Below are 13700 nucleotides of genomic sequence, written 5' to 3'. Positions count from 1 at the left end.
AAACTTTTTCTATCCTTACCGACTTGATTGTTTCGTTGCTGTCATTCAAATTGATATTTCGAACAAATAATAGTAGTAGTAGATGTAAATTAGGGGTTCCCCAAGGATCTGTTCTAGGTTCTTAACTTTTAAGTAAATTGGATCGAATGACTAATGATGCCATACTGTTTATTGCAAGTGCTCTCATATTTTATCTTGATGAAGTAGAAGAACATTCCTTCTGGCTCTTGACGAATTTCGAGTGTTGGACAAAGTCCAATTTGAATACAAAGTAGTACATTTAAAATCGCATTCTGAATAGGAAGTTATTTTGAAACTTCCATTAGTAGCAGTTCGGTGCGGACAGAAAATCAATTCTGTTTCCTGGGGGGCCCTTCGAAACAATTCTAATGGAGGTTTGGAAGAAAATGGGCGAACAGGAAAACCTTTTAATATTCATCTGACAGCTCAGAGAGGTGAAAACTGATTTCTGAATTATGACAGCTTCGACGTATTGCTTAATACGCTCGCAGTAGGCTTCTCCTTTGTAGCTTTTCTTCATTATGACAGATCGATGCTGAAAACTTTGAATTCAACTCTGTTCGAGAAAATAAAGCGATCTAAGCCTCACAAAATAACGTGCGTTCAAAAAAATTCGTTGTCAAGTAGGCTATGGAATTTTGAACGTCGATATACCGAACATCAGCCTTCAAAATTTCATAGCCTACTTGACGACGAATTTTTTTGAACGCACGTTATATTCTAGCCGTTGAAAAATTAGTATCTCTGGCCATTGATGGTTTTCGATAACCCTATCTTCATTAGTTCTATGCCTTAAATCTCTGGTCTAGCCACTCTATAACATAGATGCAAGATATGAATTAGAATCATAGACCAATGACATGATGAATGACTTTGTAGGTATAGTATATTTCCAATTGATAAAATAGGTATAAAAGATTCAGTTTCTGGAGGGCAAGAATCCTAAAGCTCGCGTGCCAACAGGATATTTCCCCGGCACAAGCCTCCAAAGTCTCATCAACGATTGATTCCGAAGGAATCGAACATCAAGCCATAAACACAATAAAAACGTGAGGTAGCTACGCCTCGGGGATTCCCCAGGGGGTCAGGCAATGCCAATTTACGATGTCGGATGAATTGAGAGGAGGGAAATTTTCATTTCTCGATTCCCCAGTGTGTAACACGATTGATCTTCTGGATGATCGCATGTATTGACTAATTTCTTATGGGAACACGTTCTTCGAAGTCCTTGAAAGGTATCATAAAATGAGGCAAAAAGTTCAGAAGGAACAACTAACGGTTTTTCCAATTCGAGATGTTAGCAGCTGTCATTTTTTGACAAGTAATATCTTGAACCTAAACCATAAATGAAAATGGGAAGTATATACACTTCAACAACGCTTGAAAATCGTTTAAATTCTTTTCAAATGTGGTGAAAATTTCGTTGAAAAGTTTTCTCGGTCATTGAAATGAAACGTGAAATTCAGAGCTGTTGAGAGAAGTTAGTTATGTGAGGAATCGAAAAGGAAGGACTACTTTCAAGCATAGAATTCAAGCTACTGAATTTCATAGAACTGAACGCTCTACATTTGACAGAGCCTCTCATTTCAACCTTTGCCTTCAGACAATTTCTAAAGGAAAAAACGAGAATTAGTGAAATGAATGAGATATCTCGGGAAAAAACCTTTTATGCGGTGGGGCATGAGTGACAGACGTTGAAACCGTGGGAAAACCCACATTTTGACGGATTTAAAGACCCGGCCTTCATTTCAGCGTTCCATAATGCGGAAAAGAAACTGTGTACGCTAAATATCGCGAAGGGGCGAAAGGAAAAATTCCATTTGTAGAAACAGAGGTCGATATGGGACAATGGGAAATAAACCGAGAAGAACTTTCGGCATAAAAATGAACTGTCAGAAACCGATGAGGGGTGTCAATTCTCGGGATCACTCGTTCGTTGAACGTATACGTTCGTGACGTGATGAGCGTAGATTTTTGGAAATTGCAATTCTCAGGGAACGAATCTATGAACTATTCGTTTGAAATCATCGTTCAAACATTAGTTCGACAACGAGTGATCTGTATCATACGCTCGATGACTGAAGCACATATATTTTGACTTTCGTGCATTAGTTATTCATTGATATTTTCAAATTATTCAAAAATGTTTTAGAAAATATTCATAATATTATGAGTGAAGCCGATAGGTTTGTGCAAGAAAGTCGCGAGAGACATTATTATGACCAATTTAGAAAAAATCCATTCGATCATTTATCAGATAATATATTTATACGTTTATTCCGTTTGAACGAACAATTGATTCGAAAGTTGTTAGAAGAGTTGAATCCTTTTCTTACTCCTCCTAGGAGACTTCATGATTTGTGTAAGGAAACGAAGGTGAGAGTTCTTTTTTCATGAGTGATATTATATAGGTTTTTTATCGGGGGGGAGGGGGCGCCATGGCAAGAGTCAACCCTGAATTAGTAGAGGGGAGAAGAATTAGGAATATATAGTAATGAATTATTTTCAAAATGTGAATTAACAAGAATAAATACATAATTATTATTTTGATATTTTCATTTAAACGAAAACTAAGAGTAAGTAACATATATTAATAATGAAATATACAACAAAACTCAAGAACACAGATAAGAAACCATCCTGGGGTTATTTATTGCACATTTTTTCCAAGAGTATCCTTTTCATTTCACTTAGTTCTTTTTTTTGCTGCGACATCTCGTTCCATAATCAGAAGTTTTTTTTTGAAATATTCTTCTTTAATTCGAATTTTTTGATGCAGTAGATCCATAGTTTGAGTATTTTGTTCTACAGCTTTATCCAAACGCTGCGTAGCAAAATTTTTTTTTTTACCATTTTTTTTTCCAGCGTGAGCTTCAGCATTTCCTATATTATCATTAAGGAGAATGTCTTTCTGCCGAGTTGTATTAAAAGAATTGGTGTATTTTTGTTTTTGGTCACTTTCCACTTTTTTTTTAATAATTTTCCAACACAATTTCCTGCGCCTGTGGTTCTACTACTCCCAATAAGCCTCTTATGGCAGTATCACCAATGATGCTTACGATTTTTTCATCTGCCTCTGAAAAGTCTACCATTGCAGGTCCACCACCCGTTTTCGAAGAATAGGCATTAATCTGCGGCTTTTTAGTTTTCGTCCTTGACTGAATGTCGTGCCAACTCTAAAAGAATTGCATTGAGATTATATAAAAATAGTCAGCAAGGATGTATTTTATATACCTTCCTCCACTCTTTCCAGTTTTTTTTGCACCTGGGGTTCCATTTAATATATTTGTAAGATCTTTCCACAAAGCTATGGAGTCTTGTCTAGAGAAAGTTGACAAGAATTTCTGCTTTATTTCAGGATGGGAGCTTATAAACTCTATTATTATTTCTTTTTGTTCGACGGACATTGGTTTGTTTCTCTTTCCATATTCAAACAAGAAACGAAAATCTTTATTCACTACAAAACTGATGTTTTAGTCAAACAAAACCAACTCTGAAGAGTTTGATTTGACGTATTTTCAAAATTCAAATTCAACCATAAATAGGCACAGAATTATCAAAAGCATAGAATTATTAATATGAGTTTATAATTAAACGCTGATTATTCGATGAATTTTGCTACGATGCCAAGTTTATTCTCCGTTCGAAATGAACGTACACTTTCGTCGGAACGAGTAGTTGGAGATATGCTCGAGAATTGACTCGATTCGAACTATACGTTCGATTTCACTCGTTCATGAACGAATACGTTCAACGAACGAGTGATCCCGAGAATTGACCCCAGGTTCCTTTGTATTGCGCGGTAGCAGAATGTTGTGGAGGAGAATAGAAGAAAGAGAAGTCGCTCTTTCGGAAAATTCAATAGCAGCCACCGGAAGAAGGGACAAAATTTGGGAAAATATGTATCTATGAGATTAATCTCGACGCAATATACGAGGATTTGTTGAAGATATCAATACTAGATAGTTAGCCTAGACCAGTTCCATGCATAGAAAAAAATATTGCGTTACCATAGCAACGAACAATAACTCATTAGAAGTGTCAGTGTGAAGTTTGAGGTCAAAAAAGTGAGCCAGAGTTGCGCACTAAATTAAAAGAAAGAAGATGTCCACCGACATTGTGAAAATCGAAAAATTGGAGTATCGAGCCATCATCAAGTACCTGTATTTGAAAGGGTTAAGAGGTACGCAGATTTACAAAGATATGCTTAATACCCTTGGTGATCAATGTCCTTCGTATGCGACCGTGAAAAATTGGACTGCAAGCTTCAAAAGTGGTAAATTTTCCATTGAAGATGATGACCGATCGGGAAGGCCAGTTTCTGCGTCAGTCCCCGAAAATATGGATGCAGTTCATGACATGATTTTATCAGACCGTCGAATTGGGCTAAAACGGATATCTGAAGCACTGATTATTTCATACGAACGCGTTCATCATTCAGTTCACGTCAATTTGGGCGTGAGAAAAATGGCTGCAAAATGGATTCCCAAATGTTTGAATGTTGACCAAAAGCGTGCAAGGGTAGAAGCATCGCGTTCGATCTGTGCTCGATTTGAAAACGATGTAGACTTCTAAAACCGAATTGTTACTATGGATGAGACTTGGGTACATTTCTACGATCCAGAAACAAACCAACAATCGATAGAATGGCGACACTCTGGTTCTCCAAGACCTAAGAAGTTTCGTGTCAAAAAATCCGCTATTAAAGTCTACCTGTGGAATCATAGTTCTGTTTTTCTTTGCATCCCAAAATAGAAATTCGATTCGATGAACAACCACCGCATATACTATGAAATTTTCCGTGTTTTTCTTTATAACGATGGTTTCCACTCCTAGTGTCGTGTCTCTGTTTGATTAATCGATGTATCGTAAATGTATATCTACATTGATGGAATATCAACGGGCTGTATCATTGCAATTATCATCTATCAATTGATAACGTACGCTACTCTCTGATTATCAGATCAGGGGAGTGTATGGATACATATAGTTTAATTATACGGCATATTTGGCATATTCTAGGATGAAATTGAATTCGTCGGATAGAATTAACTACGAAAATATCCACGCAGCATCTGCTCCGAAGGTAAATTATGGATTTAATCGTTATCCAGACGAAGCACACACACGCACTGTAAAAATACACCGAAGAATATGGACCAACGAAAATAGATCTTTAAGCTTTTCGAAAATATCGATAAAACACTATAATATCCCTTTTCGATTAGGCGATGGTTTGTTTTCTGCTCTTGAAAGAAATGTTAAGCATGTACCATACCTAGTTATTCACCAAAACTGAAAAATTTATGAATTGTATTGAGACAAATTAGCTCAATCCGTTTCTTATGGTTGAAAATGCATCATTTTTTCCAACTCTGGCAGAAGTTTACTTTTACCCACCTGAGTCCTGATCCTGAAGAAGCTACATACACTTTTTCCCAGCAGGAATAAAAAAAGATGATATTATCAGATTTTGAATGTATTGGCTCTATTCTGAAATCAGTTGTTCCCGATCAATTCTAGTGATCAATAGTTTTTCTTTCGTTTGATTTTCTTCACTTGATCGCTATGCAACGCGAAACACGCAATTTGACCCAAGAGGAATGTGCCCAAGCGGTAGTTCTGCGAGAAGAAGGGTGGACATACACAAGAATTGCAGAAAGGTTTGGAGTTTCCCATACAAGTGTGTCCAGAATGTTGCAGCGATTCAGGGAGACAGGTATGAATGTCCGAAGACCAGGACAGGGTAGACCACGGGTAACAACTGCCATTCAAGAACGTTACTTGAGAGTTTCTTCGTTGAGACAACGGTTTGCAACCGTTCTCCTCCTTCATATTCAGCTTGAGCAAACTCATGAGGTGCAAATTAGCGCTCAGACAATAAGAAATCGCCTCAGAGAATATGATTTAAGGTCTCGTGTCGCGGCAAGAGGCCCAGCTCTTACCCCAGACCTTCGAAGGGCGCGTTTGGATGGTGCGAGAGAGCATATCCATTGGGAAGAGGCCGATTGGGAAAGAGTTCTCTTCACAGATGAGTCTAGATTCTGCCTCTACCAATGTGATCGACGTTCCCTTGTATACAGACGTCCATGAAAGATATGCTCAGTGGAATTTCCTGAATACTACTTGTTTCGGGGGAGGATCGAATAAGGTATGGGGTGGAATATCTTTGACTGCTCGCACAGACCTAGTGGTCGTTGATAATGGAGCTATGAATGCTGATAAGTATATAAGGAATATTCTTGAAGAGCATGTAGTGCCATTTAACCCATATATTGGTGAAAATTTCATTTTTATGGACGATAATGCCAGACCCCATCGTGCGCGCATCGTTCAGGAGTACCTTGAAGAGGTTGAAGTCTCTCGAATGGAATGGCCAGCAAGAAGTCCAGATCTCAATTCGATTGAGCAGGTTTGGGACAACCTCAATAGAAGGCTGAAAAGTTCAGAAAATCATCCAGCTACTCTTAATGACTTAGGAATCCAACTCGGAGAAATCTGGGAAGGATTAGATCAGAACATTTCAAGATCACTCATTTTGAGTATGAACCGTTGTTGCCGAGCTGTAATTAACGCAAGGGGTGGAAATACCAAGTATTAAATCACATATCAGCATTTCAGTATTTTGAAAATTGTTCATTTCTCTTCTTTCACATAAGATTCGGTGAAATCCTGAATTTTTCTTCCATTTAATGTGTCTCGTTTCGTTCGAAACTTTCCCGAGAGAACAAAAAATAAGTTATAAAGTCAACGTAGAGTTAACTTTCATTAAAATTGAGATTCTCACTATGTGCGTTAATTTTTTCGCGCAGTGTATTATAATATGATCCTGAAGAAGCTACATATTATAATATAGCGAAACACTTGTCGTGAACAACTCATGTTAATGAAAACTAATTTGTTCTCCGAATATTTCGTGAGAAGAGATCTTTCCGCGTGTTCATAGATATGTTTGTTCCAGATGAAGCTGGGTACAGGAGACGAAGAGGGTGCCTCCTCGAGAATGCGCCAACAAATGTAACATGAACAAAGAAGGAATGAGGTTACGCGATCGCCCCATCATGCTGGATAATTCAGGACCTCATCGACCCTTCAACGTTAAACGAAAACCGAACCTACCCAAACAACCCTCGAGGTACGTATAAGAATATTAACTGTAACGCGAAACGCAGGGGGTTGAAGATTGCGTCCGACTACGTTTGTAAAAGTTTGTCTTTCGGAAATTTCATCTTCCAGATTTTCCTCGCTTATTGTTTTACCAAACTTCTTATTTGGTAAATGCCGAACTTGTTTTATGATACAGGGTGAGGGTGACTCGTACAAATATTCCAACAGTGGATTTTTTAGGTCGAAAGAAACACTTTTTTCCCATACCGTTTTTCCCGATACGGCCCTGCTAAAAAGATATAGCCATTTTAAATTTTCATAAAGAGCTATGCCACCCCTGCAGAAACAGACTTCCCTTCAGAATAACAAGCTAAATCTATGACACTGCGCATCTGTGGATCTTTTAAACATAGTTGTATTCAGCCAAAGTAGCCAATTTTCCGAATATCACAGATATTTTTGTATTTTTGACCATCCAAGTACTCGACGCATTTTACAAGAAAATATGAGGAAGAAATACTTTCTCTGCACAAAACGCCCAAATATTCATTAGCTTCAAGAGTTGGGTTCTTTGAATTTTTGGTATTTTTATGATCATAATGAGAAAACTGGAAGACGTGGGTGATATCTTCTGTTCGAAAAAGATTCAACAAATAAATGAAAAACTATATTCCGAAGATCATTTCATTCGATAAAACCGTTTGTCAGATAAAACTAAAATAACATTTTTCATGGTTTTTCAACAGCCTGTATCTTTTAAACCGTACCGATTCGGGAAAAATGGTATAGGAAAAAAAGGTTTCTCAAGAATCTACTGTTGAAAAATTTATACGAGTCAAAGACCCACGCCGCATATCAACTATTTTTCGAATTGTGACCTCTTATTGTAGGAACTGAAATGAATGCCATCGTTCAAATATTCTCCCGACAGAATTTATCGATCTACCTTCGCCGAAGAGAATCAGAATTCACGGAACATGTTACCGTACTACTGACAGTCAAAAGGGGTTCGTTTTGTAGTTCCTCGTAAACCCCTCGAAACTTCCGTGTCAGTTTACCTCAAAGCCAGAGAGAGCGATGCTCAGTTAAATGTTCGGAATCCTTCATATTTATGTACGGGCGTGGAACGTGCAAATCACCATTGTTTTTGTTGAAGTACGAGGCCCCGATGTTCGGAAACGGCGGGTTGAAGTTTTAAGGGATGATTTAACATCATTGTTTTTATGCTATGAATTTTATGATGAAATAACAGAGATTCGGAGCTGAAACGAATGGAAATATTAGGTTTAAATTGCAATTTGATTGTCCTTTATGTGAATTCATGAAATTTTATATGTTCAGTAGCGTGGGATAGACCACTATTTTACCTTCACCGTCCTGGGGATGGTTTTATGACAGCGAAACAAGTCTAGTTCAGTATTATCGTAGTATCCGTCCAGAATATTGGATATACCTACGCTTCAGCATGTTTCACATTCCTAGTGGATAAGTTTTTTTTGAGCAGCCTTATATATGGCACCAAGAGACTGATAGAAATGAAATTAAGCAGACCTTCTACAGGACCGACAAGTCAATCAAAACAGATCATGGTAGTGTTCCTCTCAGTATTCATTTATACAGGCAACGCTTATTTCTGCGACCCTCAAAGATATTCAATACCTTTTTAAATCATTTTCAGGACTGGCTCGGCAAAACTGACGATGCAGGACTTCGTCAGGATGGATCCTGGATACACACCGAACATAGAACATCTCGTATTTCCAGCCAGGAAACGCAACCCTCAGCAGGTGGCCCCAATCAATCCACCGGTCCAAAAGACGAGATCCAGGCTCGCCGAGATGTTTGCCCTTAGCCGTCATCTCCAGCAGCGATCTGCGGATAGAGAGTCCAAGAACAGAGTGCCCTTGATCAACGTGAGTACAATCGTTGGTGATATCGCCCATTTCCTACTCGAAACACCTCTTAATCTGGCACCCAGAGCGAGGGGCGTGGTGCGTTCGAAGCCTAACATGAAAATCCGTGGCCCACGATGAGATCCCTGCGTAACCCCACCATCAAGCGAATCGATCCAATTCAGCGTCTCTAGGGGCCTTTCCGAGCGCGAAATAAATGATCCGGCAATAAAATTAAAAACGAGGGTTTGGCCAAACGAGCTTGCGTCCGATATTATGTAAATCTGATTTGGGATTCCGGTGTAATCCGGACGGGAACAAAGGAACGACGACGACTGCCTAATTTCGCGAATGTTGGGCCATGAAAATGTTGTAGGCGCGGAATACAATAATGCGGGCTTTGCGAAAAGAAGGTCTCATTTTGCTTTCATCACCGCTGGACAGAGCGTAATGGAACTGGACATTTGATTGTGGATGTTCTTCGCTTGTTGGTAAGCTGAGTCAATAATTCATGAAGTTTCTAACTAAAGTTTCATGGGTAACAGGCATTGTCACATGCTCGTTGCATAGAAGAGTGAATAGTAAGTGACATGGAAAGCGCAGCATCCAGAAGTGAAGGTAATTTTTGAACAAACTCGGCTCGAACTTTTGGGACACTAGGAGGCAGTAGTTTGTGGAAATTTGAGCGAGAACGAAAAGAAATATATACATTGTTTCATCGATAATATTCGTCATGCACTTTAAGCAGATCCTTTTTCCCTTGAAGTGACCTAAATTTGGTACAGAACAGCCTGTGTTCTCCACACCCAAATAAGCTTGAAGAATTCTGAGATACAAGTCAGAATTCCGACATGCAAGACGGAATTCTGAGATACAAGTCGAAATTCTGAGATACAAGTCGGAATTTTGAGATACAAGTCAAAATTCTGAGATACAATTCGGAATTCTGAGATACAAGTCGGAATTCTGAGATACAAGTCGGAATTCTGAGATACAACTCGGAATTCTGAGATAGAAGTCGCAATTCTGAGATACAAGTCGGAATTCCTACTTGTATCTCAGAATTCCGAGTTGTAACTCAGAATTCCGACTTTTAACTCAGAATTCCGACTTTTAACTCAGAATTCCGACTTTTAACTCAGAATTCCGACTTTTAATTCAGAATTTCGACTTTCAACTCAGAATTCCGACTTGTATCTCAGAATTCCGACTGGTAACTCAGAATTCCGACTTGCAATTCGGAATTCCGACTTGTTATTCAGATTTCTGACTTAGCAAGTCGGAATTATACATTTGGATTTTTTTTTGTGCGGTCCGACAGCGCTTTCGTTAGCTTTGGGATAACACTGGAGAGGTATTCTATAACCAGATGATCTGGAGCTTCTCTTACCTCGGTTTCTGATTAACTATTCCCATAAGGTGCTTCCTCAGGTGACATTGCCCTGTCTAGACCTCGCAAGATAATTTCTTGGAATGATTCACCCCAGGAAAATTCCCCCAGAGTTTGGTTTCTTCGTCTTTTACAGCTCTTGTTCCGTCCAACAACACAACTAGATCCAATAGCCGTTTCACATGAGAAAGAAGAACGTCTTTCGATGAACGTTGGTCAAGGAATCGATACGAGATGGACATTCAAATCAATCTCCCATAAAATAAGCGGGATTTCATCCCGAACCCTCCTTTCCCCATCCTGAAACAACAGCGTTATCCGAAATCTCGCAAAAACCCCCCTCCCCGTATCGACGTTTTCCATCGCGTATTTTTCCATCCCTTTCCGCAGTTTCAAACTCCCATTAGCGTAATACAATAAAATCCTGCCGTCAGGTCTCCGAGAAGTCGTGTCTTTCCCGAAACGTTCGGAGTCGGAAAAGGACGACGAATAATATTTAAACAGCGTTAGCGGCGCGAGCGAAAAGATGTTGGCTCAGCCTGTTTGAAAAGGTTGAACTATCAAAGAAATACCAATTAGCACGTCAGTTCAACGAACATGGCACATAAAACGTGTCTGTTCTGGGTCGGGGAGCTCGATATGAAAATAGATAATGCGGCTTTGGTCCCATTGTCGGGACGGGGATTCAGAGGCGAGGTTGGAGGGAATGTTTTATCTTGGCTACACTCGGTTTCGGGAACCGTTGTAACCGCTGCGTTGCCATTGATCGTGGGAGGAGGAGGTTTTTTTATTGCTTTCATAAAGCAGATTTCCGTAGGACCGTTCCTAGTGGGGGTGCAGCGCGTGGTCGGCACGCGGGTGGATAGCCGCGGCAGTCGCGCGGTAGCTTGGTCTCTCTTCGTTAAATAGTACAAAATATATCAACCCGGTCATTTCATTGACTAATTCGAGATCGTAGATTACGAATATGCGATTAGATTTTTTGTAGGATCAGTATTTTAGGAAATAAATCACTTTCAGTGAAAAATTTCGAAAAAATTGTTCAACTTTGAGGAGTTGTAGCAGCCAGAAAAAGAGAACTAGACATATGCTGATTTTTTTGATGATAGATGGATCGTTTGTAAATAGAAAATTTTATTTTTCATTCACTTACTGCGAACAATTTAGATTTTATGATTTTTTTCGCGAAGGTCCAAATTTTCCAATTTTTTATGGAACATAACTTGAAAAATAAATTTTTTTAAAGATATCCGTTTGCATATTTGTGTTCTACGCATTCGAATTAGTCGACAGTATGAATTTGGTTTCGATCGGAGACCAAAAATATTTTTCAAAAAAATCGCAATTTTTCCATGCATGGAAAATTTGAAAAATTCTTCTCGATTTTCACCAAAATTGGATTATTCATTAAATAAAGGGCGTAGATTACGAATATGCAAACAGAATTTTGCTGAAAGGATTATTTTTAAAGTTATGGTCGATAGAAAGTGCGAAATTTTGGACCCTCGCGGCAAAAATCATAAAATCTAAACTGTTCGCGGTAGATAAATGAAAATTGAATTTTTTCATTTGCAAAGTATCAATCTATCACCAAAAAAATTAGCATATGTCCAGTGCTTCTTTTCTGGCTGCTACAGCTCCTCAAAGTAGACCAATTTTGTCGAAAATTTTCACCAAAAGTGATTTATTTCCCGAAATACTGATCCTAGAAAAAATCTGATTGCATATTCGTGATCTACGCCCTCGAGTTAGTCAAAATCTCAAGCTGACGTGGGCAGCTTATACCCTAGGAACGACCCTAGATTTCGACCTGTTCAAGCAGCGATCTTTCTCACTGATTTCTCACCAAGTTTCGATCTGACTCTCCGAGGAAATCGGGGATATTCAAATTTTCCTTCGCTGCGATTTTCATTCTCTTGGATCTCTTGTATGGAAACAGGGCCTCACACATTCCCGAAATTCGACTCATCGCTATAATGGCGTCATTACTCACCGAGCTGTCAGCAGCAACCCATCAGCGAATGTCAAACGTTCGTCACCCCTCAAGAAGTTGATGAACACCTCGAATATTCCTGACCTGGTTCGAGGCCATTTGCAAGAATTGCTAAAAAAGCACTCCGTGTACTGGAAAGTGTAAGTTCCTTGAGCTATGCACTCAATCTCCCGAAAATGTTCACCCCTAATCCGCATTTTCTGTAGTAGAATACATATATGATAACAACGTTCTATTCTTGGATGAACTACGTCTGATTGCTGTATTTGGGATGTGGAAAACTTGGAAAATGAATCTCAAATTCTAATAAAGCATTACACTGCGCAAAAAAATTAACGCACATTCTGAAAATCTCAATTTTAATGAGAGTTAACTCTACATTGACTTTATAACTTATTTTTTATGTTCTCTCGGGAAGGTTTTGAACGAAACAAGACACATTAAATGGAAGAAAAATTCAGGATTTCACCGAATCTTATGTGAAAGAAGAGAAATGAACAATTTTCAAAATACTGAAATGCTGATATGTGATTTAATACTTGGTATTTCCACCCCTTGCGTTAATTACAGCTCGGCAACGACGCTTCATACTCAAAATGAGTGATCTTAAAATGTTCTGATCTAATCCTTCCCAGATTTCTCAGAGTTGGATGCCTAGGTCATTAAGAGTAGTTGGATGATTTTCTGAACTTCTCAGCCTTCTATTGAGGTTTTCCCAAACCTGCTCATGTGGATTGTGATCTGGACTACTTGCTGGCCATTCCATTCGAGAGACTTCAACCTCTTCAAGGTACTCCTGAACGATGCGCGCACGATGGGGTCTGACATTATCGTCCTTAAAAATGAAATTTTCAGCAATGTATGGGGCAAATGGCACTACATGCTCTTCAAGAACGTTCCTCATATACTTATCAGCATTCATAGCTCCATTATCAACGACCACTAGGTCTGTGCAAGCAGTCAAAGATATTCCACCCCATACCATAATCGATCCTCCCCCGAAACCAGTAGTATTCAGGAAATTGCACTGAGCATATCTTTCATGTGGACGTCTGTATACAAGGGAACGTCGATCACAATGGAAGAGGCAGAATCTAGACTCATCTGTGAAGAGAACTCTTTCCCAATCGGCCTCTTCCCAATGGATATGCTCTCTCGCAAAATCCAAACGCGCCCTTCGATGGACTGGGGTAAGAGCTGAGCCTCTTGCCGCGACACGAGGCCTTAAATCATATTCTCTGAGGCGATTTCTTATTCTGAGTGCTGATTGGCACCTCATGAGTTTGCTCAAGCTGAA

General features: G+C 39.1%; 1 protein-coding gene across 1 annotated transcript in view; it reads left to right on the top strand.

Moving 5' to 3' along the window:
• LOC123316034 overlaps positions 1-13700 on the top strand; it is a 72076-nt gene that overhangs the window by 28657 nt on the left and 29719 nt on the right. The window contains exons 2-3 of the mRNA XM_044901944.1: positions 6983-7156; positions 8807-9041. Coding sequence (XP_044757879.1) covers positions 7044-7156; positions 8807-9041 — 348 coding nt within the window. The 5' untranslated portion in view covers positions 6983-7043. The remainder of the gene's footprint in view (positions 1-6982; positions 7157-8806; positions 9042-13700) is intronic.

This window comes from Coccinella septempunctata, chromosome 6 (assembly GCF_907165205.1).
Source record: "Coccinella septempunctata chromosome 6, icCocSept1.1, whole genome shotgun sequence".
NCBI classification, from domain to species: domain Eukaryota; kingdom Metazoa; phylum Arthropoda; class Insecta; order Coleoptera; family Coccinellidae; genus Coccinella; species Coccinella septempunctata.
The sequence above is the reverse complement of the archived record's forward strand: the minus strand, read 5'-3'. Positions and strand labels throughout refer to the sequence as shown.